Source organism: Orycteropus afer, unplaced genomic scaffold, assembly GCF_000298275.1.
Source record: "Orycteropus afer afer isolate SDZICR_OR568_19922 unplaced genomic scaffold, OryAfe1.0 scaffold00627, whole genome shotgun sequence".
NCBI lineage: Eukaryota > Metazoa > Chordata > Mammalia > Tubulidentata > Orycteropodidae > Orycteropus > Orycteropus afer.
Window position 1 is genome coordinate 524,404 of NW_006922214.1, and position 22,505 is coordinate 546,908.

At 42.4% G+C, this 22,505-nt stretch overlaps 1 protein-coding gene across 1 annotated transcript; it reads right to left on the bottom strand.

Annotated features, from left to right (window-relative positions):
- Nucleotides 1-911: 911 nt before the first annotated feature.
- Nucleotides 912-9,225, bottom strand: LOC103210591 (zinc finger protein with KRAB and SCAN domains 4-like). Its single transcript, XM_007956506.1, has 5 exons — nucleotides 8,803-9,225; nucleotides 7,343-7,490; nucleotides 4,982-5,064; nucleotides 2,741-2,864; nucleotides 912-1,768 (listed from the first exon to the last, which is right to left on the bottom strand). Exons 1-5 carry the CDS (start codon nucleotides 9,223-9,225, stop codon nucleotides 912-914), a joined length of 1,635 nt encoding a protein of 544 aa, XP_007954697.1.
- Nucleotides 9,226-22,505: the final 13,280 nt, after the last annotated feature.

Genomic DNA, 22,505 nt, shown 5'->3' on the forward strand with positions numbered 1-22,505 from the left:
AAGTGGGGATATATCATAATGGTTAACCCATCGATTGTAAAAGCTGACCAGAACTTTGCTATATATCAATTCCAGAGTCTCAGATTGATGCTTTAAACAAGGAGGGATTACTAGTACCAGACACCACTTGGTTTTTAGATGCAAAACAAAAGTATGTTTCTATAATAAGTGATACACCAACAAAAAATGTTTGCAGAAAAGCAGTTATTCTGAAAGACTTCTATAGCACCAACTCCATTTAAGATATATATAATAAATACTATTTATATATAATGCTAATCACATAATAATGACCCCTCCCTTGAATTCACAACACTGAAACTTTGACTATCATGAAGAAAAAAAAAAGGATGGTCTACAAATTGTGTTTGGAGAAAACTAGTTAGCCTGAGGCATTAACATCTTAATATTCTGACATGAATAACTGAGGAGATAGTACCACTCATGTGATTTAAGGATCATTATATAAGACCAAAAGTGTCAAAAACCTGAAAAATTACACTTCAAAGAAAATGTTATGAACTTCTGCTTTTGGAAGACACTTTTAAGAGAATGAAAAGAAAAGCTGTAGACTGGGGGAAAATACTTGCAAATGACATATCTAATAAAGGACTTGTATCCAAAAAATATGAGGAACTCTCAAAATGCAATAATAATAAACCTAATAAGTGGCTAAGACTCTTGCCTGCTAACCAGACGGCTGGCGGTTCAAACCCACCAGCCACTCCTTGGAAGGAAGGTTGGGCAATCCTACTTCCGTAGTGATACTGCCTCAGAAACCCAAGGAGGGGTCGCTATGAGTCGGGGGTCGACTCGACGGCACACAACAACAACAACAACAACAACTAGGGTGGCTTCAGTCCCATGAAGAATAAGCACCACCTTTGGCACATACGACATGGGTCACTGTGTTAGAATTCTTTTCTCACGTGGCTTCTCTGATGCTGAAGAAGGTATGAAGTTCGGGTGAAGCCTTTTCCACATGCATCACACTGATAGGGTTTCTCACCAGTGTGAATTTTTTGATGTTCCATAAGGCTTCTATTTCGAGTGAAACTTCTATCACACTCATTACATTTGTAAGATATGGGAGCTTCAACATTTTCCCACTGGCTTTCCATTCTATCTTGACTTTCCCAGGTCCCTCCATGTTCCGAATCCTGAACATTTTTATCCCCACCATGGATCCTCTGATGTCTCATGAGATGTGAACTCCGCCTAAAGGCTTTGCCACACATATTGCACCGGTAGGGCTTCTCCCCGGTGTGGATTCTGTGGTGTTCAAGGAGGCTGCAGCTCTGGCTGAATGTCTTCCCACAGCTGTCACACTCATAGGGCTTCTCCCCAGTGTGAGTTCTTTGGTGTTTGATAAGATCTGAGCTGTGACTGAAAGCCTTTCCACATTCTTCACACTCATATGGCTTCTCGCCAGTGTGGACTCGCTGATGAATGATGAGGGCAGAGCTCCCAATGAAGGCCTTACCACAATCCTCACATTCATAGGGTTTCTCCCCAGTGTGGATTCTCTTGTGCTTACTAAGGCCTGAACTCTGAGCAAAACTCTTTCCACATTCATGACAGTAGTGCCGCCTCTTCTTTGTGGCATTTTTCTGCTTTCTGTGTAACCTGCCCTCCTGTTCACTGGCTTCTACACATGGAGAAATCTGGGCAATGTCTTCACCCAAAGGGCATGAGATCGCCCCAGGCTCTTGTGTTGGATTTTCCTCATCGGGAGGCAAGTCCCTGATCTTAGTCCATATTTCATTACCTGAAACGACAAATGACTGGTGACTATCAATTTTACCCTGTCATGGAAGGCACGCTCTGTGATAAGTACCAAGGGGGCAAGGCTTCCAATGTTCTGTATATGTGAGGTATGAGGAATTGAGTGCAAGAATGAAGATGGTCACAACGGGGAAAAACAGGCGTGCTGGGAAGGAGGGAGACTTAAGACTGAAAATGAGACCATTGGAAGACGGGTACAAACTGGGAATGGAAGGAGGGTGGTGAAGATGGAAACTGTGCCATGGACACATGCAGAGAGGCTCTTTGCTCTAAGAACAGTAAGGCAGGGCCATAGCCCTAGCATTAAATACTGAGAAAGCTGAGAAGAGGCCATAGTAAAAGGGGCAAGTCAAAGGGTTGGAAGCATTCTGTTAGAAATAGGTAAACTGCGGACTCAAATTGGTCACTGACCAATGGAAAGACAGTCATGTCTGACTTCGCCCCAGGAAAAGGCAGGGTCTGCAAAACAGAACTGGCTTTGGTGCTGAGATAGCTGAGTTTGGAGTCCCTACTGTACCAACAATGAGCTGTGTGAACTGAGACAAGTCACCCCATCTCTGTGCCTCTGCACCCTCATCTATCTCTAAGGTTGCTTCTAGCTCTCACCCTCTACAGTCTTATAGCCCATGTCCTGAAGAGACCCCTCAGCTTTCTTCCCCATCAGGTCCTAAGAAGGGAAGGAAAGGAAAACAATATGCACTGGGCACCTGTTATCAGCCAGGCCTATGCTAAGGGGCTCTATCTACTATATCCCACTTAACTTGATTAGAAAAGTTCCGGAGCAAAGAAAAAAAAAAAACAAGGTCAGAAGGGTTAAGGAACTGGTCACACAACTGTTTCATACCTAGGTTTCAGAAATGTTACTTTGGAGCTCCAAAGCTTCTAGCAGCCCCATACGTTCTAATACACAAAGAAAACAAAAAACCTTAAGAGAAATGAGTGCCTATCATCTTACCCAGGGAGCTGTGGCTGCCACAGTTCTCCTCCCTCTCATCTCTGTAGAGGTTCACTTGAGATGAGTCCAGTTGTGCCCACCCAGGGGAGAAGGTCAGGGCCACATCTTCTACTCTCAGCAAGCCCTGAAACAAGAGGCAATCCCACATTATTCTTTTGCCCCAAGTCACTCCCAAAGCTGGACACTGCAGTGTGGGACACACACAAAGAATGAACATCCTGCTTAAAGGCACTCTGCAAAAAAGAGCAAGCAAGGCCCCTATACCTACTTAACTTTTAGTAATATTTTTATTAACAAAAAAACATATTAAACAGATTAGAGTAAGTATTTTCATTTAAATACCTACACAACAGTCTAGAAAGTGAGAAGATTTGGAAAATAAAGGCCAACACAGTGAAAGGAGTGGATGAGATCCAAAATTAATTAATTAATGTTGTACTTTTTTAGCATAGCAGGGATGGGAGCTTATTTATATTAATAATTTTTAAAATGCAATAAAGTCTAAGTCTGGGGTGGAGGAAAAATGGACAAAACTACAGTGCCTTAAACTGTGAGACCTTCTAGCAAGACTTATAAATAAAAGATTGGGTAAGAAATGAAAATTCAGGTCAGAATAGATTACTTAAATGATACCATAAATAATTTTAGACTTAAAAGGATAGGCCTTACATGTCCCTTAAGTATGAGCTCCTTGAGTACCAAGTTCATGTCTTTATTTCCCTCATTAATGAGGCAATTAAAAACTTTTTTGAAAAAACAATAGTTTAAAAAATAAAATTAAGTAACAAAAAAAAAAAAAAAAAACAGCATCACATAAAAATCCTCAGTTTGCATTCACTAAGCTGCCCTTGGCTGAAGGAAAAAATTCCAGATGAAAGAGCTGACCAAGCAGACAGGGTAGAAAAGATTGGAAAGAAAGACATCTCTGCAAGCTAGGAGTAAAACAGGAAAAGCCTCTTATGTGTGCACAAAAACGAAGACGGACAGTGAAAAACAATCTTAGAATAGATGGGAAAGCTCAAAACCCAGGTGGATCTTTGTGGTGCAGTGAATTACTTTATATGGCCCTGTTAGCCATTCATAGTTTAGTAATCACTGGGTGGGACTATGCAAATAAATGCTTGTGGCTTACCAAGGGGATTAGACAGTCTGCTAATAATGAAAGTAAGGTATTTGGAACTTCACACAAATAAGGTATCTGGAACCCTAACAAGGGGATTGGTCCATTTTGCCATCCTGTTAGGTTTAAAAATGAAGCTAATCCCAGAGCAGAGAGGCAGAACCTCACTACCACCAAGAAAGAAGAGCCAGAAGTGGGGCACATCCTTTGTACCCAAGATTCCTGCAACTGAGACCCTCTAGACCCAGAAGACAGAGAGCTGTAACAGCAGAGAAGGCACGAGACAATGAGGAGCAGCAGCAGAAAAATGGAGCAGCAGAACCAGGAGACTGGTACAAGACTGTGTGGTGGGCTTCCCAGCCCATGGAGCAAGACAGCTACAGTAGGCATGCCAACCCACCAAGCAAGACAGCTGAGTGTCTTCAGGCAGGAGGTTTGCTGGTAGAATGACATGCCTCCAGGCACTTGCCAGAGTCAGGCTCACAGACCACAGAGTGGAGCGAGAGAGCTGAGCACCTTCAGGTCAAAGCTTATTGATGGAGTGGGGTTTGCCTCTAGCCACTTATTAGCAGAGCTAAAGAGCTTTGTAACACTTGCCTGAACAGGGCAGAGGCAGGGCCAAGGGCGAAGGGCTGAGAGAGGAGGCCAGTCCTCGGGACCAAGAGGAGCCTATCCTCAGGGAGCCGAGAAAAGACCTGCACAGCTGAGAGGAGCTGAGAGAGCTGTCCTGAACTGAAGAGGGGAGACTTTGGCTACATACTTCCTGATCCTGAATTGTAACCTGTTGCTTCCGAATAAGCCTCAGGACTGCCCCCGAGCAGCACAATGAATTATTGAACCCAGCAGAGTAGCAAAGAGTGCTGTGGGAGGGACGGCTGTGTCAGAATTGGTAAAAAGGTTGGAGAGAGGAGATATGTTTGACCTCCACCTGACAGAATCAGACTCAGGTTGATGCTGATAAGGATTCTCTCTCCCTCCTGAAGTCAGACAAGGTCAGATATCCCAGTGCCACTTTCACAATCTGGGATTAGGGTAGAGGAGTACTGGGGAGGGAAGGCCCTTCGTGGGAAGCCCAACAAAAGTAAAAAGTGTTGGAGGAGAGATGGGGGACCCCAGCTCACCTGGGACTTTGGCATGAGCTTGGCAGCTACTACTGGGTCATCTCTGCAGCCTCCTTCCTGGGCAAGACCAGGAACCTGAAGAACTAAGAAGGAAAGAAGCTATGGATGAGATCTACCCTGGAATTCAGCCTCCCTGCCCTGGGGAATCCAAGGTCAAAAACTCGGTTAATAAATTCCTTCCAAACATGTTTATCCGAAGTGTTTCTTTACAAAATGCCTGATCCCTACCTGTTCAGATCCTAAGACCTGAAGAGAGCTGTATGCTCCTGCAGAGACAAAAAAAGAAAAGAAAAAAAAAAAAAACATGGGCGGGACCCTTGGTAGGAATGGAGAAATGAAGCCATTACAAAAACAAAGTAAAAAGAGCTTTCTATTTGAAGATCCTTTAGTACTGAATTTTGCTGGAACAAGGGGCCCCTGAGTAGCACAAATGGTTGCTCATGCAACAATTAGCCAAAAGTCTGACTACTACCCAGAGGCACCTTTGAAAACAGGGCTGGAGATTTACTTCTGAAAGATCACAGCCTCCAAAACCCTATGTAGCAGTTCCACTCTGCACATGTGGGATCACCATGAGTCAGAATCAACTCACAGGCAACTGACAACAGGGGGGTAAAATAGAATTTTTGCTTGAAATGTCTTTAGTCACTATGAGGCTGCTTTCTAAGGACTGCTGGTGGCACAACGGTTGAGCACCTGGTTGCTAACCAAAAGGTCACAGTTAGAATCCACCAGCTGCTCTGCAGGAAAGAAGATCTGGCAATCTGCTAGTAAAGATTACAGCCTTGGAAACTGCATGGGGCAGTTCTGCCCGATCTTACAGGGTCACTACAAGTTGGAATCCACTTGAGGGCAAACAACAACAGGGTGCTTTCTCGGAGGCTCTGGGTGGTGCAATTGGACAAGCACTTAGCTGGTAACAGAAAGGCAGGCAGTTCAAATCCACTGAGAGGCACCTCAAAAGAAAGGCCTGGTCATCTGCTTTCAAAATGTCACAGACATGAAAACCCTACGGCGTGCAGTTCCACTCTGCAACATATGGGGTCTATGAGCTGGAATCACAGTTGGTTTGGTTTTGGTTAGGATGCTTTCTGCTTCCAGAAGAAGCAGAGCTGGGCCCAGGAAAAAGAAAATGAGAGTCTACTTGTATAGACCTTTCTCAGGTTCAAGAGGGAAAAAAATGTAAAGAACTTCAGGTTTCCTACAGGAGGCAAACTGCAAGGGGCAGAAAACAAGCTGGTTTAGGCTAGAAACTGTTGAGAAAAGAATGCACGTTGGTTGGCCTGTCCCAGTGCTGCATGTCTTGTGAACCTGCACACACATTCAGGGCATATGAGAGGGCACCTACCTAGGAATAGACAGCTGGTTCTTATGGAGTGATTTTCATACAGTTCTAATAACAGAAATAGGGTTTAGGATACTTATATTTTTCATTTTGCAATAGTTCTACGATCTGTGGAGTATTCTGGCTGGCTTTACAAATTCTGCCTTATTTTCTTCATGGTACTTTCCACTATGTGAAATTGTAACATAAATTTGTTTTTTTCTGCTATTAAATATAAGCTCCAATGAAGCAAGGATCTGTCTCACTGATGGCTCTATCTCCATGCCAACAACAGTGATGTCACTTGGGGGCTAGGGGGTACAGACTATACTCCCTGGCACTGCCAGAGGGGGTGATACCAAAATGAGCACAGAGTCAGCAGCAGTGGGCACCTTCATGCCAGGTGGCTGGCATGGCAAAGGAAGGGGCCACCAAGGCACTGGCATCCCTAGGGTTGATGTCATTCATCACCCAGTGCAATAACTCCCCCAATCCTGACACCGATCAGTCATGGTGCTGGCAGGTGGGCCACTGTGCTCGCCACTGGAAAGGGAGAGCTTCCACCTTGGCTGATGGGAGAGAGGAGGAGCTGTAGGGAGACAAATGGTGAGCCCCTCAGCCCTGCTGAGACAGGGGCTTCTGCCCAGCAGGGGTGATTTTGTCGCCAGCCCATGGGGGGGCAGACTAAAACTAACTCTAGCAATGTCACTGGCCAACAACACTGGCTACCACATAGGAAACTTCTATAAACATGTTAAATCAAGGGAGAACACTATATTCTTTAAAAAAAATCAACTCTTTCTAAACCCCAATTTTAGTAAAATCTTATTTACTATGTCCAGGCTTGGTTAGGAAAGCATTCTTTCCATCACTGTGTTTGAAACTGTCTTTTTAGTCTTATTCATTTTTTTTTTTTTTTTCTTTTTTAAAGTGAGAAGCATATAAAGTAAGTGTCAATGAATCAGGCTTTCAGAGGACCCTCACATGAAACTGGATGAAGTCTGTAGAATTCATAGTGCCCGGAAGATAATCCTCACCTTTGTTTTGTAAGGGCCAGGATCCCAGAGATTCATGCTTGGACAGAGCCTTCATTGGCTGGAATTGACTACTTTGTGACCCCCAGGCTCTTGTCAGCAGTGCCATCTTGCAACAGAGCAGTTCTTGTCCCCAGTCACCACCTGGGACCTAGAAGTCATTAATCTGTTTTTATTTTCATTTATTCACTAAACATTCTATAGTGCTTTCTATGTGCCTGGCACTGTTTCTCATAGCTTTACAAATATTAACTTATTTAACATGGACAAAAACCCTGTTAGTATGTCCATTTTACTGATAAAGAAACTGAGGCACAGAGTTTGAGAAGCTTGTCTGAGGTCACCCAGCTAGTTAGTGGCAATGTTAGATTGGGAGCTCAGGCCAAATGACTCCAGAGTCCATGTTTTCCACAAATATTCTATGCTCCATCATTATATACATTTGTGCCTTTATGAAAACCCTTTGGAAAGTAGTGCTAAATGAGGATAGAAATTTCTGACTGACAGGGTTCAAGGGACCAGTATATAACAACACAGTATGTGAAATCGCCTAACACAGGGCCTCACACATGGCATGTCCTCATTAAATGTATATTTCTTAACAGAAATTTACAGTTCAATTACAATTTTTGAGTCACTTTCATGATCATGTGCAGCTCAGAATTTCTGAAGAATGAAGAGCCTCAACTTAAAAGACATGAAATGACTTTTCACTGTTACATGACTTGGTGCAGTAGATACAAGTCAAGCATCTTGGACTCCAGATCACTGGTTAGAAGGCTTTACTTGGGTCATATCCCCTGAAGGAACACACATAAGGACACAGGAAAATGCAAAAAAGAAAAGTCTTACACAATAGACAGGAAGATGCAGAGAAAAATAAACCATTTCTACCAGGGGCTCTTAACCAGTGACCCACGGACTCCTTCCCAGGTTTTCCTTGGCCTAGAAGGAATAAATATATTTTTTTTCATTTTACTAGCCTCTAAGTGAAATTCAGGATTTCCTTCAATTATGGCTGCAAGCAATAAACCAAGGTAGCATGAGCTGTATCTATGAATTTGTCAACAGAAATTGTAGATGTTTTCACATAACAACCAAGTCAATATCTTCAGAGTCATCATGCTTATCACCATCTTGAAACGACACGTTATTAGACCTGCCTCTATATCTTATTATTTAGTTCATTCATAAAAAAGGACATATGTAATTTATAAATCTGCTTAATATTTTGCTAACTGTAGTTCAGTGTAACTGATTGCCTTTTCAGTCCTTTATATTTTCCTTTATGCATTTAAAAATATTATTCTGAGAAGGGGTCGAGGGACTTTACTGCCAAAGAGGTTCGTGGTACAGAAAAAGATGGAGGACCCCTGAATCTAAAGGAATGCCCCTCACTCCAATCTTGAGATTTTAGAAAGAAAGAAACCACAGCTGTCACATACTAAACCAGTAGTCTCTACCTGTGGCCTCGGTTCATCCAGCTGCCTCTCCAAATACTCCAACAGAACCACCACCTCCTCCCCGCTCTCTGGATGCTGCTCCCGCACCCAGCTCTGCAGCGCCCCCGGCAGGATGGTCAGGAACTGCTCCAGCACCAGCAGCTCTAGGATCTGCTCCTTGCTGTGCACCTCAGGCCGCAGCCACTGCCGGCAGAGCTCCTGGAGTCGGCTCAGTGCCTCGCGGGGCCTCGCAGCCTCTGGGTAGCAGAAGCCCCGGAAGAGCTGGCGGGCGCGCTCAGGGCCTAGCGTAGTACTGTTGGGCAAATGCGCCTCCCCTGCAAAGGCAGAGGCCTCCTCCTTCTCCACTTTTATGACTAGAAGTCCCATCTGGTCCTCTGTGGACTGAGCATCCAGAACTGTACTTGCCCTCAATTCTCTTGACATCCTGGGCCAAGGCAGTACACAGGCCTCACTCTAGCTGGGTGCTATTTCTGTGGAAGATTCCTGAAAAGGAGAAAATCACTATTAACTAGTGAAACTTCAAGTAGTCCCCTCCCTGCATGCCCAGTGGCTCGGGATACCCCTGGGGAGCAGCTGCAGAGATTTCTTTTCCTTGTTCAAATGCCTCCGCAGCTTCATTCTGTGCACCACTCTGTGAACCCCACAGTAAATATCTCAAAGGATATCTTGGGGCTGGGGCTAGACACCCTTCAGATTCCTGGACTAATTGAGAGAGAAGTTTAGAGTAGACAGGGTGGACTTCAGTGGAGACCCATGCTACTTCCTGCATTCTCTAGGAAGGTCCTCTAAGTGATTGGCTCAGAGTTATTCTATTAACAACCATGGTCTATGTATGCATAGGAACTCTAGTGGCATAGTGCCTAAGGCATCTGCCTGCTAATCAGAAGGCTGGCGGTTCAAACCCCCTGGCCACTCCTTGGAAGGAACACTGAGCAATCTACTTCTGTAGAGATATCATCTCAGACACCGAAGGAGGGAGTACTATGAGTGCAAATCCACTGGAAGCAGTGGGTTTGGTTTTTTTTTTTGGTCTGTGGATGGCTGAATTCTAAGGTGTCTTCCAAAGAATTCTTGCCTTAATCCCCAAGACTTTGAATATGATCAAGTAGCATGCTCAGACTGCAAAGAATTTAATTCTACCAACATCCTTAATAAACTTGCAAGAGATTCCTCCATGAGCCTCCAGATAAGAACCCAGCTCTACCAACACCTTGATTTCAGCCTTGGAAGACCATAAGTAGAAAACCTGGCTGAGTTTGCCTGGACTTCTGGCCTATAATAAATGGGTATTGTTTTAAGGTGACAGATTTGTGGCAAGTTGTAATGCAGCAATAGAAACTAATACCAGGTCCTTAACTGCTATTAAGAAAGTCCCTGGGTGGCACAAAAGGTTTGCTCTCAGCAACTAACAGAAAGGTTGGAGGTTCAAATTCACCCAGCTGCTCCCCAGAAGAAAGGCAGTCTATTCCTTAATATTATAGCTATTGAAAACTCAATGGAGTGCATTTCTACCCTGAAACATGTGGAGTTGCCAAGAGTCAGAATCTAGGACAACTGGTTATCCACCATCAAGATACCAAAGTTAGGGGGAGGAGAAAGAAAATATGGCAAGCTCTGGATCGAAAGAAATAGAACTGAATCTTTCAACCCTGGTTAGCCACTAGTGAAGCTCCCATCTCTCTCTATTGTGAAGTGTGCCATGAAACTGACATGCAGTTGGGAAGTAGGGCTTAGCCCTCTGAGCTTTGAGCTTCAGATTCTCGCAGGAACATCAGAGAAACGAAACATCACCAGGCACTTTTCTTAGACAGAGTAGTGGCTGACCCTGGTCCTTGCCACCCCCTTAACCTGCCACTCTCTTTCCTCCCCTTCAAGACCAAACTTCTTGCAAGAAAGTCCTCCTGTCCCCAACTCTAGCCCTTACTTCTCCCTCAACGTTCCACACATTGTAGGCAGTAGACCACCACAAAGTCCACTGAGATTTCTCCTGTAGGAGTATCTCAAGATGCTTCCCCAGGTTACCACTTTCCTTGGCTTCCCCTTAGGCACAGCTGACACCGCTGTCCACTTCCAGAAACTGTTTCATCCCTCGCTTTAGAGATCCCATTCTTTCCTGCTTTCTTCCTCCCTATTTATTCTCAGCCCCTCTTCTCAATTTGGTTGGGCACACAGACTTTCAAGCCAGGTTGCCTAGGCTCATAACCATGACGTTACCATTTACTAGTTATGTGATCTTGTAAATTACTTAACCTCTCTGTCCCTACTTTCACCATCTGTAAATGGGGATAATAATACAGATAGAGATGTGAGTGATAAAATTTTTTTGTGTGCCTGTTGTAAATGTTATATAAATGTCAACTAGTAGGAGCAGTCACTGGCCTTTATCCTTTAAGTATAGGTGGGCTTTGGGGTTCTATTTTCAATACTTTTCTTTCTCTATATCCTTACCCAGAACTATATTTGATCACTTGCAAGATTTTAACACTCAGTTCTAGGCTGAAGATTCCTGATTCCTATCCTGTGCTGCCTCCCAGACACTACTATGTGGAAATCTTGCAAATAAATCCAATTGAATATGTTCAAAGCCAAGCTGGTTTTCTTCCCTCTTACTCCACTCCTTCCTCATAAGGCATTCTCTACACACAGCAGCATCACCCACTAAGTTTACTCAGAATCACCTTTAACCCTTTCATCTCATTCAGTTGTCATACTGGATCACCTGGTCCAATCTATTCCATCCCTGGAATGTCTCTCAGATCTTCTGTTTCCTTTTTTCCATTCTCACTGCTATCTCCATGGCTCAAGCCCTCATTATTGTCCCAAATATACTAAGTGCTTCTAATCCCTCCCTGAAGAGCTGGTAGAACTCTAGCACTGCGAAGGACCTAACATGTTTGCTCATACTAGGGCTCCTAGTTCTTCTTCACTGTTAAAAACCTCTTTTGCTCCTCTTGAGTCAGAAGAGCCAAGGAAAATTCATCCCCAAGTTTGGAAGCCACTGTGAATTTAAACATCACAACACACATTACAGACCAGTTTGGGTATGCGCTTTGGGAGAGGCATTTCTTAAGAGTACTTTATTTTGCCCCACTAAAGTAAATTGCCTTACAGACAACTAACTCAAACCAAAAAACCAAACTCACTGCTGTTAAGTCGTTTCCAACTCATAGCAATCCCTCCTTGGATTTTCGAGGCAGTATCTCTACGGAAGTAGATTGCCCAATCTTCCTTCAGAGGAGTAGCTAATGAGTTTGAACTGCAGCCTTCTGGTTAGCAGTCAAATGCCTTAGGCACTATGCCAACAGATAATAATGATAGCAAACCTTTAAATGATGCTTAATCTGTGCCTGGTACTATTTTAAAGGGTTTACACATATTTCTACCCCTTGTCAGTTTGTCACATTGCGGTGGCTTGCATGTTGCTGTGATGGTGGAAGCTATGGCATCAATGTTTCAAATGCCAGCAGGGTCATCCATGGTGGACAGGTTTCAGCACAGCTTCCAGACTAGGACAGACTAGGAAGAAGAACCTGGTGATGTACTTCTTAAAAAACTGACCAGCGAGAACTTTATGAATAGGAACAGAATATTGCCTAATGTACTGCCAGAAGATGAGCCCCCAGGGTAGAAGGCACTCAAAAGATGACTAGGGAACAGCTGTCTCCTCAAAGCAGAGTTGATCTTAATGGCATGGATGGAGTAAATCTTTTGGAACCATCATTTCCTGATTTAGCATGACTCAAAATGAGGAGAATCAGCTGCAAACAACCATTAATAATGAGAACATGGAATGTATGAAGTATAACTCAAGAAAAACTGAAAGTTGTCAAAAAATGAAATTGAACACTTAAAGATAGGTATTAGTATTAGTGAACTGAATTAGGTATTAGTGAACTGAAAGGGACTGGTATTGACCATTTTGAATTGGACAATCTCATGGTCTACTATGACAGGAATTACAAATTGATATGGAATAGCATCACATTCATTGTCAAAAAGAACATTTCAATGTCTATCCTGAAATACAATGCTGTCAGTAACAGTATAATATCCATATGTCTACAAAAACACTAGTTAAATGACTATTACTGAAATTAACCTACCAACCACTAATGCCAAAGATGAAAAAATTGAAGACTTTCACTAATTTCTGCAGTCTGAAATTGATCAAATATGCAATCAAGATGCACTGATAACTACTGGTGATTGGAATACAGATGGCGGAAACAAAGAAGGATTTTGGTAAATATGCCCATGGTGGCAGAAATGATGCCAGACATCACAATAGAATTTTGCAAGATAACGACTTTTTCATTGGAAATACCCTTTTTTCAATAACATAAATGGCAACCTTACACACAGACCTTGCCAGATAAAATACACAGGAATCAAACTGACTACCTCTGTGAAAAAGACAGTGGCGAAACTCAGTATCATCAGTCAGAACAAGGCCAGGAACAGACTGCAGAACAGACTATCAAATGCTCATATGCAAGTTCAAGTTGAAGCTGAAGAAAATTAAAACAAGTCCACAAGAGCCAAAATATACCTTGAGCATATCCCATCTGAATACAGAGACTATCTCAAGGACAGATTTGATGCACTGAACGTAAATGACCAAAGACCGGACGAGTTGTATGATGACATCAGGGACATCATACATGAAGAAAGCAGAAGGTCATTAAAAAGACAGGGAAGAAACAAAGGACTAAAATGGATGCCAGAAGAGACTCTGAACTTGCTCTTGAATGTAAAGTAGCTAAAGAGAATGGAAGAAATGAAGAATGGTTATCATACAATTGGATAGGGCATTGTACCCTGGGATTGCTCTACACCACAGGGACCCTCAGGGAATCTATACCAAAACCTCTAAATTACCCCATGGCAAAAGCTAGGTGGACCAAGCACAGTGTTTTCCACTGGTATGATTATCTTTTAACTATTTTTGTCACTCCTCTTGGCTCCTTAGAAATGACGGGACACATTGAAGCTATGACCAATTTTCCTAAACAGCCCTGAATGATAGTAGGGAAAGCTTGCAGCTATTAACTGCTAAAACCATGCAGAGGGGGAAGGTAGTTCAGCTGCTCAAGACGAGACATGTGCCATAGTTAAGACTGAATGGGTACCTGTATATCAGACTACCACCAGAACTTTACTGATTTATTAGGCCACGTGAAGAAACAGAGGCCTTGGACACACCTGATGGCTGATCTTGTGGCTCCCTTGTATCCTCCTTACCTTCTAGCTGGCAAGAGTTTCTGCTGGGTCCTGAATATAAGGCTGTTTTGCTGTGTTTGCCTATATTGCTGCTGTAGTCTGTGCCTTCAGCTGCAGCAACACTCCCTGCCACTAACTACATAGTTACAATGCCTCCCCTTGGGGCTCTCAGGGACTTTGCGAAAGAGGAGGGTGTGCCAGATTATAAGAGCTGGCCCTGAGGGCTGGACTGTAGGGGGAAAAAAGGCTTTGAGTCTGCTTGCTAAATCACCTACTAGGGTGGCCTTGGAGGGTCCAGAGTCCTAGCATGGAGTCATTTTTGTTCATCAAGACCATAAAAACCACTGCCTCCTACTGGGGAGGGGGGAGCACAGAGAAATGAGCTGGACCTGCTGCCACTAGGGACCTACCTCGTCAGTAAGTCACCTTAATAAATCCTTTTACTGTAATCTGCCAGCCTCATTCTTCATTCTCATTGCCCCTTCCATATTTGAAGGCAAATTTAATTACTGGTCCATGTTAAGGTAATGTGCTCCAGAGGGTGAGAGATATACCAAATAAAAATTCAGTACTACACACATAAGTGAAGATTTTAGGTGTCTAGTTTTCTGGGGATCAAATGATAGAATTTTGAAAGACCAACAACTTATTAACTGGAAATACTCTTTTTCAATAACATAAAAGGCAAATGTACACATGGACTCATCAAATGGAATACACAACAATCAAATCAACTACATCTGTGAAAGACATGATGGAGAGACTCAATATAATCAATGAGAACAAGGCCAGGGGCAGACTGTGGAAGAGACCACCAATGGCGCATATGCAAGTTTAAGTTTAAACTGAAGAAAATTAAAACAAATCCATGAAAGCCAGAGTATGACCATGAGTATATCTATCACATCTGAATTTAGAGACCATCTTAGTAATAGATTTGACAGACTGAACACAAATGACCAAAGACCAGACAAGTTGTGGGATGACATCAGGATATCTTGTATGAAGAAAGCAAAAAGTCATTAAATAGATAGGGAAGATAGAGAAAACCAAAATGGACGTCAGAAGAAACTAAAATGTGCTCTTGAACGTAGAGTAGCTAAAGCAGATGGAAGGAATGGTGACATACAAGAGCTGAAAAGATTTCAAAGGGCAGCTCAAGAAGACACAGTGAAGAATTACAATGAAATGTGCAAAGACTTGGCGTTAGACAACAAAAAGGGAAGAACACACTTAACATTTCTCAAGTTGAAAGAAATAAATGGAGAAAATATTGATGTTGTCTAGGATTTCATTTTACTTGGATCCACAATCAATGCCCATGGAAGCTGTTGTTGTTCTCAGGTGCTATGAAGTCAGTTCCAACTCAAAGAGATGCTATGCATAATAGAATAAAGCACTGCCCATTCCTGTGCCATCCTCACAATCATTGTTATGCTTGAGCTTGTCATTGCAGCCACTTTGTCAATCCATCTTGTTGAAGTCTTCCCTTTTTTGGCTGACACTCTACTTTACCAAGCATGATATGCTTCTCTAGGGACTGGTTCCTTCTGACAACATGACCTATGTACAAAAGACAAAGTCTGGCCACTCTCATCTCTAAGAAGCATTCCGGCTTCACCTCTTCCAAGACAGATTTGTTCATTCTTCTGGCAGGCCGTGGTATATTCAATATTCTTCCCCAACACCACAATTCAAATACATCAGTTCTTCAGTCCTCTATATTCACTGTCCAGCATTTGCATGCACATGAGGTGACTGAAAATAGTATGGCTTGGGTCAGGCAGACCTTAGTCTTCAAAGCAATATCTTTGTTCTTCAACACTTTAAAGAGGTCTTTTGCAACAGATTTGCCCAGTGCAATACATTCTTAGATCTCCTGACTACTGATTCTATGGTCATTGATTATGGATCCAAGTAAAATGAAATCCTTGACAACTTCATTCTTTTCCCTACTTACCATGATGCTACATATTAGTCCAGTTGTGAGGATTTTTGTCGTCTTTATGTTGAAGTGTAATCCATACTGAAGGCTGTCGTTTTTGATTTTCATCAGTAAATGCTTCGTGTCTCCTTCACTTTCAGCAAACAAGGTTATGTCATCTGCATATCACAGGTTGTTAATGAGTCTTCTGATTATTTGCTCAGCATACAGATTGAATAAGTATGGAGAAAGGATACAATCCTGATGCACACTTTTCCTGATCTTAAACCCTGCAGTATACCCCCATTCTGCTGAAACAACTGTCTCTTGGTCTATGTATAGGTTCCTTATGAGCACAATTAAGTGTTCTGGAATTCCCATTCTTTGCAATGTTATCCAAAATTTGTATGATCCACACAGTCAAATGCCCTGGCATAGTCAAACATCTTTATGGTAATCTTTGCTTTCAGCTAAGATCTGTCTGACATCAGCAATGATAACCCTCATTCCACATCCTCTTCAGAATCCAGCTCGTAGTTCCCTGCTAATATATTGCTGCAACCATTTTAAAATTATTTTCAACAAAATTTTACTTATGTGTGATATTAGTGATACTGTTTTATAATTTCTACATTCTATTAAATCATCTTTCTTTGGAATGAGCAGGTTTGCCAGGTAGCTGTCTTCCAAATTTCTTGCCATGGAAGTAGTGCTAAACAAATCAAACAGTGTGTTGAACTGGGCAAGTCTGCTGCAAAAGATCTCTTTAAAGTGTTAAAAAGCAAAGATGTAACCTTGAGAACTAAGGTGTGCCTGACCCAAGCCATGGTACTGTCAATACCCATATGCATGTGAAAGGTGGACAGTAAATAAGGAAGATCAAAGAATTGATGCACCTAAATTATGGTGTCAGCAAAACGTATTGAATATACCATGGACTGCCAGATGAACAAGTAAAACTGTCTTGGAAAAAGTACACCCAGAAGGATCCTTAGAAGTGAGGATGGCGAGACTTCCTCTCATGTTCTTTGGAAGCAGAGGGTTAGTGAAAAAGAGAAAGACCTTCAATCAGATGGACTGACACAGTGCCTGCAACAGGCTCAAACATAGCTAGGATGTGAGGATGGTACAAGACTTGGTAGTGTTTCGTTCTGTTGTACACAGGGTATCGATGAGTTGAAAGCAACTAGAGGGCACTCAACAACACACATATTTACTCATTTAATTATCACAACAACCCAAAGAATCAGGTGATACCAACATCCCATTTCATCCAACTCATAGTCAGAATCGACTGGATGGCAGGGGTTTGGTTTGGGTTTATTATCCTATTTAACAAAGCAGTAAAATGAGGCACAGAGAGGTTAAGGGACTGGACAAAAGTCACATAGCCAGTAAGCGGCAGAGGCAAGATTCTGCACCAAGCAGTCTGACACCAAAATCCTGGTTCTTTTCCAATACTTCAACAGTAATGTAAAGTCGTTGGTACTGACCTTGTTTCCAGATGAAGCAAAAATTTAACGGCTTGCCTTAAATTTCAAAACTTGCCTGTGAGTGAGACTCTAGAATCCCGTCTCCAAACGCGATGAGGCACTGACCCAGACTCCCAGAAATGGCCCTGTACAAGGGACACACACAGTGGGCTTCCCGCGGGGATCCCTAGCCCAATTCCGTGTGGCCACCCAGCGCACTCCCCTCCTCCACGCCCCTCGCAGGAGTCTTCCTCGAGAAGTCTAGCTGCAGAGAGCTGGTGTGGGAATGGTTTTCCCCAAATCATAAACACACCTCCACCCGGAGCCCAAAGCACGGCACGCGTGGCCAGAGAAGCTCCACCAGAGGAGACCTAAAACTACACCAGTAAAAGGGTGCCCAATCGGAGTCTCTCACTCAACCCATACTCACAAAGTCTCCGAAACTAGCAACCACCCCTGGGGCGGGGCAGGGAGACAACTTCCGGGCCTCTCTAGCCAGGTCCCCGACTGACACTCTGTCGTTCACTAGCTCACCACCCCGTCCCCTCCCTTTATCTCTTGCAATTGTTATGTGCCGTCAAGTCGGACCGACTTATAGCGACCCCTCCTTGGGTTTCCAAGGCATTATCACTACGGAAGTAGATTGTCCAACCTTTCTTCCGACGAGTGGCTGGTGGGTTTGAACCACCAGCCTTCTAGTCAGCAATCAAATGCCTTAGGCACTACGCTACCAGAGCTTCCATCTCTTGCAATTAAAGAGGTTTTTTTTTTGTTTTTGTTTTTTTAAAAAAAGAAATGATGTTTTCCAGCTATAATAAAGAGAGAAAAACAAGGTCCAGGGCTCTATCTATAATTTACTACTTTCCCGAAGAAATAAAAGTGAGTAATAAGAATTTAAATTATATTGATTTGCACATTCACAAAGATACCATAGAACAAGAAAATTAGTAACATTGATTACCTATGAGAGGTGAAGGGGTAGAAACTGAGAGGAGGACAAGCTCCAACTCTTCCTCCAACTGAGAGGAAGAGTGCTATTATACACCTTTTAAATATATTTTTAAGGAGCTCTGGTAGCATGGTGCCTAAGGCACTTGACTACTAACCAGAAGGCTGGTGGTTTAAACCCACCAGCCACTCCTCGGAAGGAAGATTGGGCAATCTACTTCCCTAGTGATACTGCCTCAGAAACCCAAGGAGGGGTCGCTGTGAGTTGGTCCCACTCCACCACACATAACAGCAACAAAAGCTGATTGCATTACCTAATTAAAACATTGAATATAAATACATGTTTTAAGGATCGTCTGAATTGTTTACAAAATCCAAGATGACCTAAACTCGAATTATGACGATTAATAGAACAGTTTAGCTACGTTGCTGGATAAAAACATTCATCACAGTTGCATTCTCCATTATAATCACAAGTAAAAAATGAAATTTTTAAAAAGATGGCAATTTCAGGAGCAAAGAAATACGTAAGATACCTTAATGGAATGATTATAAAATCATATCTCTTAAGGAAATGATAGATAATGGAGATATATACCTTGTCTGCGTATAATCAAAAAACCAAACCCACTGCCATGGAGCCAATTCCAACTCATAGTGATCTTATAGAACAGAGTAGAACTGGCCTCTAGGTTTTCCAAGGCTGTAAATCTTTGAGGAAGCCGACTGCCTCATCTTTCTCCAACAGAGCCACTGGCAGGTTCCAACTGCAGACCTTTTGGTTAGCAGTCAATGCTTTAACCACTACATCACCAGACTCTTTTAGCCAAATGAAGAAGGTGCAAAAGCTTGCTCTGTGGGATGTTAGGATTTATTATAAACATAGAGGTTCCTGGGTGGTACACACTTCTCGCTCTTGGCTACTAACAGAAAGGATGGCTGTTTGAATCTACCCAGTAGTGCCATGAAGAAAGGCCTGACAATCTGCTTTTTGTAAGATTACAGCCAAGAAAATTCCACTTTGAAGCACATGGGGTTGCCATGAGTCAGAATCAACTGATGCAATGGATTTGGGTTTTGTTTGAGGGGAAAAAAAAAAAAAAAAGATAGGAGTTAAGATAGTGTGATAACAGGCTAATGGAACAGAATTGTGTGGATAGGCTAATAGATCGGATAGGCTAATAGATCAGATAGGCTAAGGGAACATAATTGTGTCAATGCTTGATGGTATGTGACAGAGATGGCATTACAAATTGGTGGGGGAAAAGGGCTAATTAACAAATGCTCCTGTGATATCTGGATACCCAAAAGGAAATAATAATAATAAAATTGGATTCCTATTTCAAACAGGCACAAAAATAAATTCCAGTCCACTTAAAGACTTAAGGTCAAAAAGCAAAACTATAACACAAAGAAAATTTAGAAACATTTCTTTACAGTCTTAAGTAAAGGATTTCTTATAAATGCACAAACACAAACTATGAAGAAAAAAAAGTAAATTTACCTGATTAAAAATTAAAACTATATAAAAAGACAGTAGACACTAGGGGAAAAGACTGGGAGAAGATACTTGCAGCAAGTTTAATCAACAAGGCAGTTCCTGGGTGGTGAAAACGGTTAAGCACCCAATCACTAACCAAAAGGTTGGCAGTCCTGGGAAAGAGAGGCTTAGTGATCTGCTTCCAAAAAATCACAACCTTAAAACCATGTGTAGCACAGTTCCTCTCTGCATGCCTGTGTTACCATGACTTGGAGGTGGCTTGATGGCAACTGTTTTTTTTTTAAACAATCAACAGAGGATCAGTATGTAGAAGTTAAAATGAACACTTACAAATAAATAAAAAAAAGCCAACCACCAAACTGAAAATTTGACAGAGAATATGCATAGGCAGTTAGCGGAAAAGGGATCTTGAATTACCAATACACATGAGCAAATATGCTTAATCGTTAGTAATTAGAGAAAGGCAAATTTTAACCATTTCATATCAATACCTCAGGGGGGAAAAAAAAGGTTGAAATCTCTCTATAACATTTGTTGTTATAACATTTGTTCTTAAATCTGAAATATTTGGAGCTCTCCTGCACAATTGGTGAGAGTGTAAATGGTTATGCTTAACTTAGAAAGCAATTTCAAAATATATTGTTGTTGTTATTTGCCACAGAGTCAGCCCCAACTCCTAGCGACCCCTCCTTGGGTTTCCGAGGCAGTTATCACTACGGAAGTAGGATTGCCCAACCTTCCTTCCGAGGAGTGGCTGGTGGGTTTGAACCGCCAGTCTCCTGGTTAGCAGTCAAGTGCCTTAGGCACTATATATAGTAAAGTTGAAAATTATTTACACATTGGCCCAACAACTTCAAATTACTTATCCTGTAGGAACCCTTGTACATAAACAAGAATGCTAATTGTGTGCTTATTCTAGGCCAGTCACAGTTTCAGTTGCTCAAGATACAATAGTGACAAAAATATGAAGATTCTTGTCCTCATACAGGTAATATTCCTATAGAGACAGACCAAAAAAAAAAAAAAAAGTAAACATTAAGCAGAATATAAATAACATAAAGTGGAATGGATGTTGATGAATGCTATGATAAAAAAAAAATAATAAAATTAGGCTACAGGCATCAAAAGTCTTAGCTTGCCTGACTTATATATACACTTGTAAATTCAGGAGGAATCTAGTTGCTGTACCAAATAGGAACGTCAATGTAAGTTACATTGGGAAGGTGACATTTTAGCCAAGACCTGAAGGAGATGGAGGAGCTAGCCTTGTACATATATGAGGAAGAATATTTCTGGTAGAAGAAACAGCAAGGAGATGGCTGAAGTAAAATAAGAGAGAATGTATATAAGTTGAGCTTAGGGAGATAACAAGGGTCAGGTCATGTAAGTTCCTGTGGGCCACTGCAAGGATTTTAACTTCTAAGTGAAGTGGGGAGCCTTTGCAAGGTTTTGAGGAAGAGAGTGACACTCTGACTTAAACAATGATGCTGGCTGCTGTGTTGAGAATATCCTGTAGGGTAGCATGGGCTGAAAGAGGGAAATCAACTAGGAGGCTACTATAGTATACAGGGGAGAGAGATGATGACATGTCAGACCAGGGTGGTAGTGATGAAGGTGGTAAGAATTGCAGATATGATTTCCTTACTAATTGGGTGTAGAATATGAAATAAAGAATTCAGAAATGATTCTAAGATTGGACTGAGTTACTTGAAGGATGAAATTCAACTGAGATGAAGAAGATTTGAAGTGAAGAAAGTTTGGAGAAACAGAATCAAAATGGCTTTGGGCCAGTTAAGTTTGACGTGCTATGCCAGATATTTGCTTTTTGCTCCCATCTTCATTTCTCACTTTCCTTTGCTCTGCTCTGTATCAGGGAACTGTATTTCCTAGACTTCTTTGCCCTCTGATTTCTGGATAAGTTTGGCTAGTGGGAGTCACAAGAAGAAAACTGGAGGGCAAAAGAAGGAAAAAGGCCACAGAATAGCTCCCATGGTCTCTCTGCACTTTGGATCAGAGCAGGGTTTGTGTTTCTAACAACAGGTACGTCTCTTCAGGGCCTCCAACTTCTGCTCTTTGATCATCCCATTATGTTCATTAAAAGTTCTTCACGGTTCAGCTTTTGTCTGGTGACTAAACCTTCACTGCCTGTCTTTGTCCCTCCAGCTCTAAGAGTGATAGCAGTTTCCTATTGTTGTTGACAGGAGCTCTAGTAGCATAGTGCCTGAGGTACTTGACTGCTAATCAGAAGGCTGGCGGTTCAAACCCACCAGCCACTCCTTGGAAGGAAGATGGGGCAATCTACTTCGTAGTGATGCTGCCTCGGAAACCCAAGGAGGGGTCCCTGTGGGTCGGGTCCGACTCCACAGCACATAAAAACAACATAGTTGTTAATCTCTCAGCTGCCTCACCATTCCTTATTTGGTTCCTTAGTCTATCACCTTGTGTCTTAATCCCTGTATTAAATCCTTGGTATTTGATAAACCTAAAGTGCTCTGGTAGCATAGTGCCTAAGGCACTTGACTGCTAACCAGGAGGCTGGCGGTTCAAACCCATCAGCCACTCCTCGGAAGGAAGGTTGGGCAATCCTACTTCCGTAGTGATAACTGCCTCGGAAACCCAAGGAGGGGTCGCTATGAGT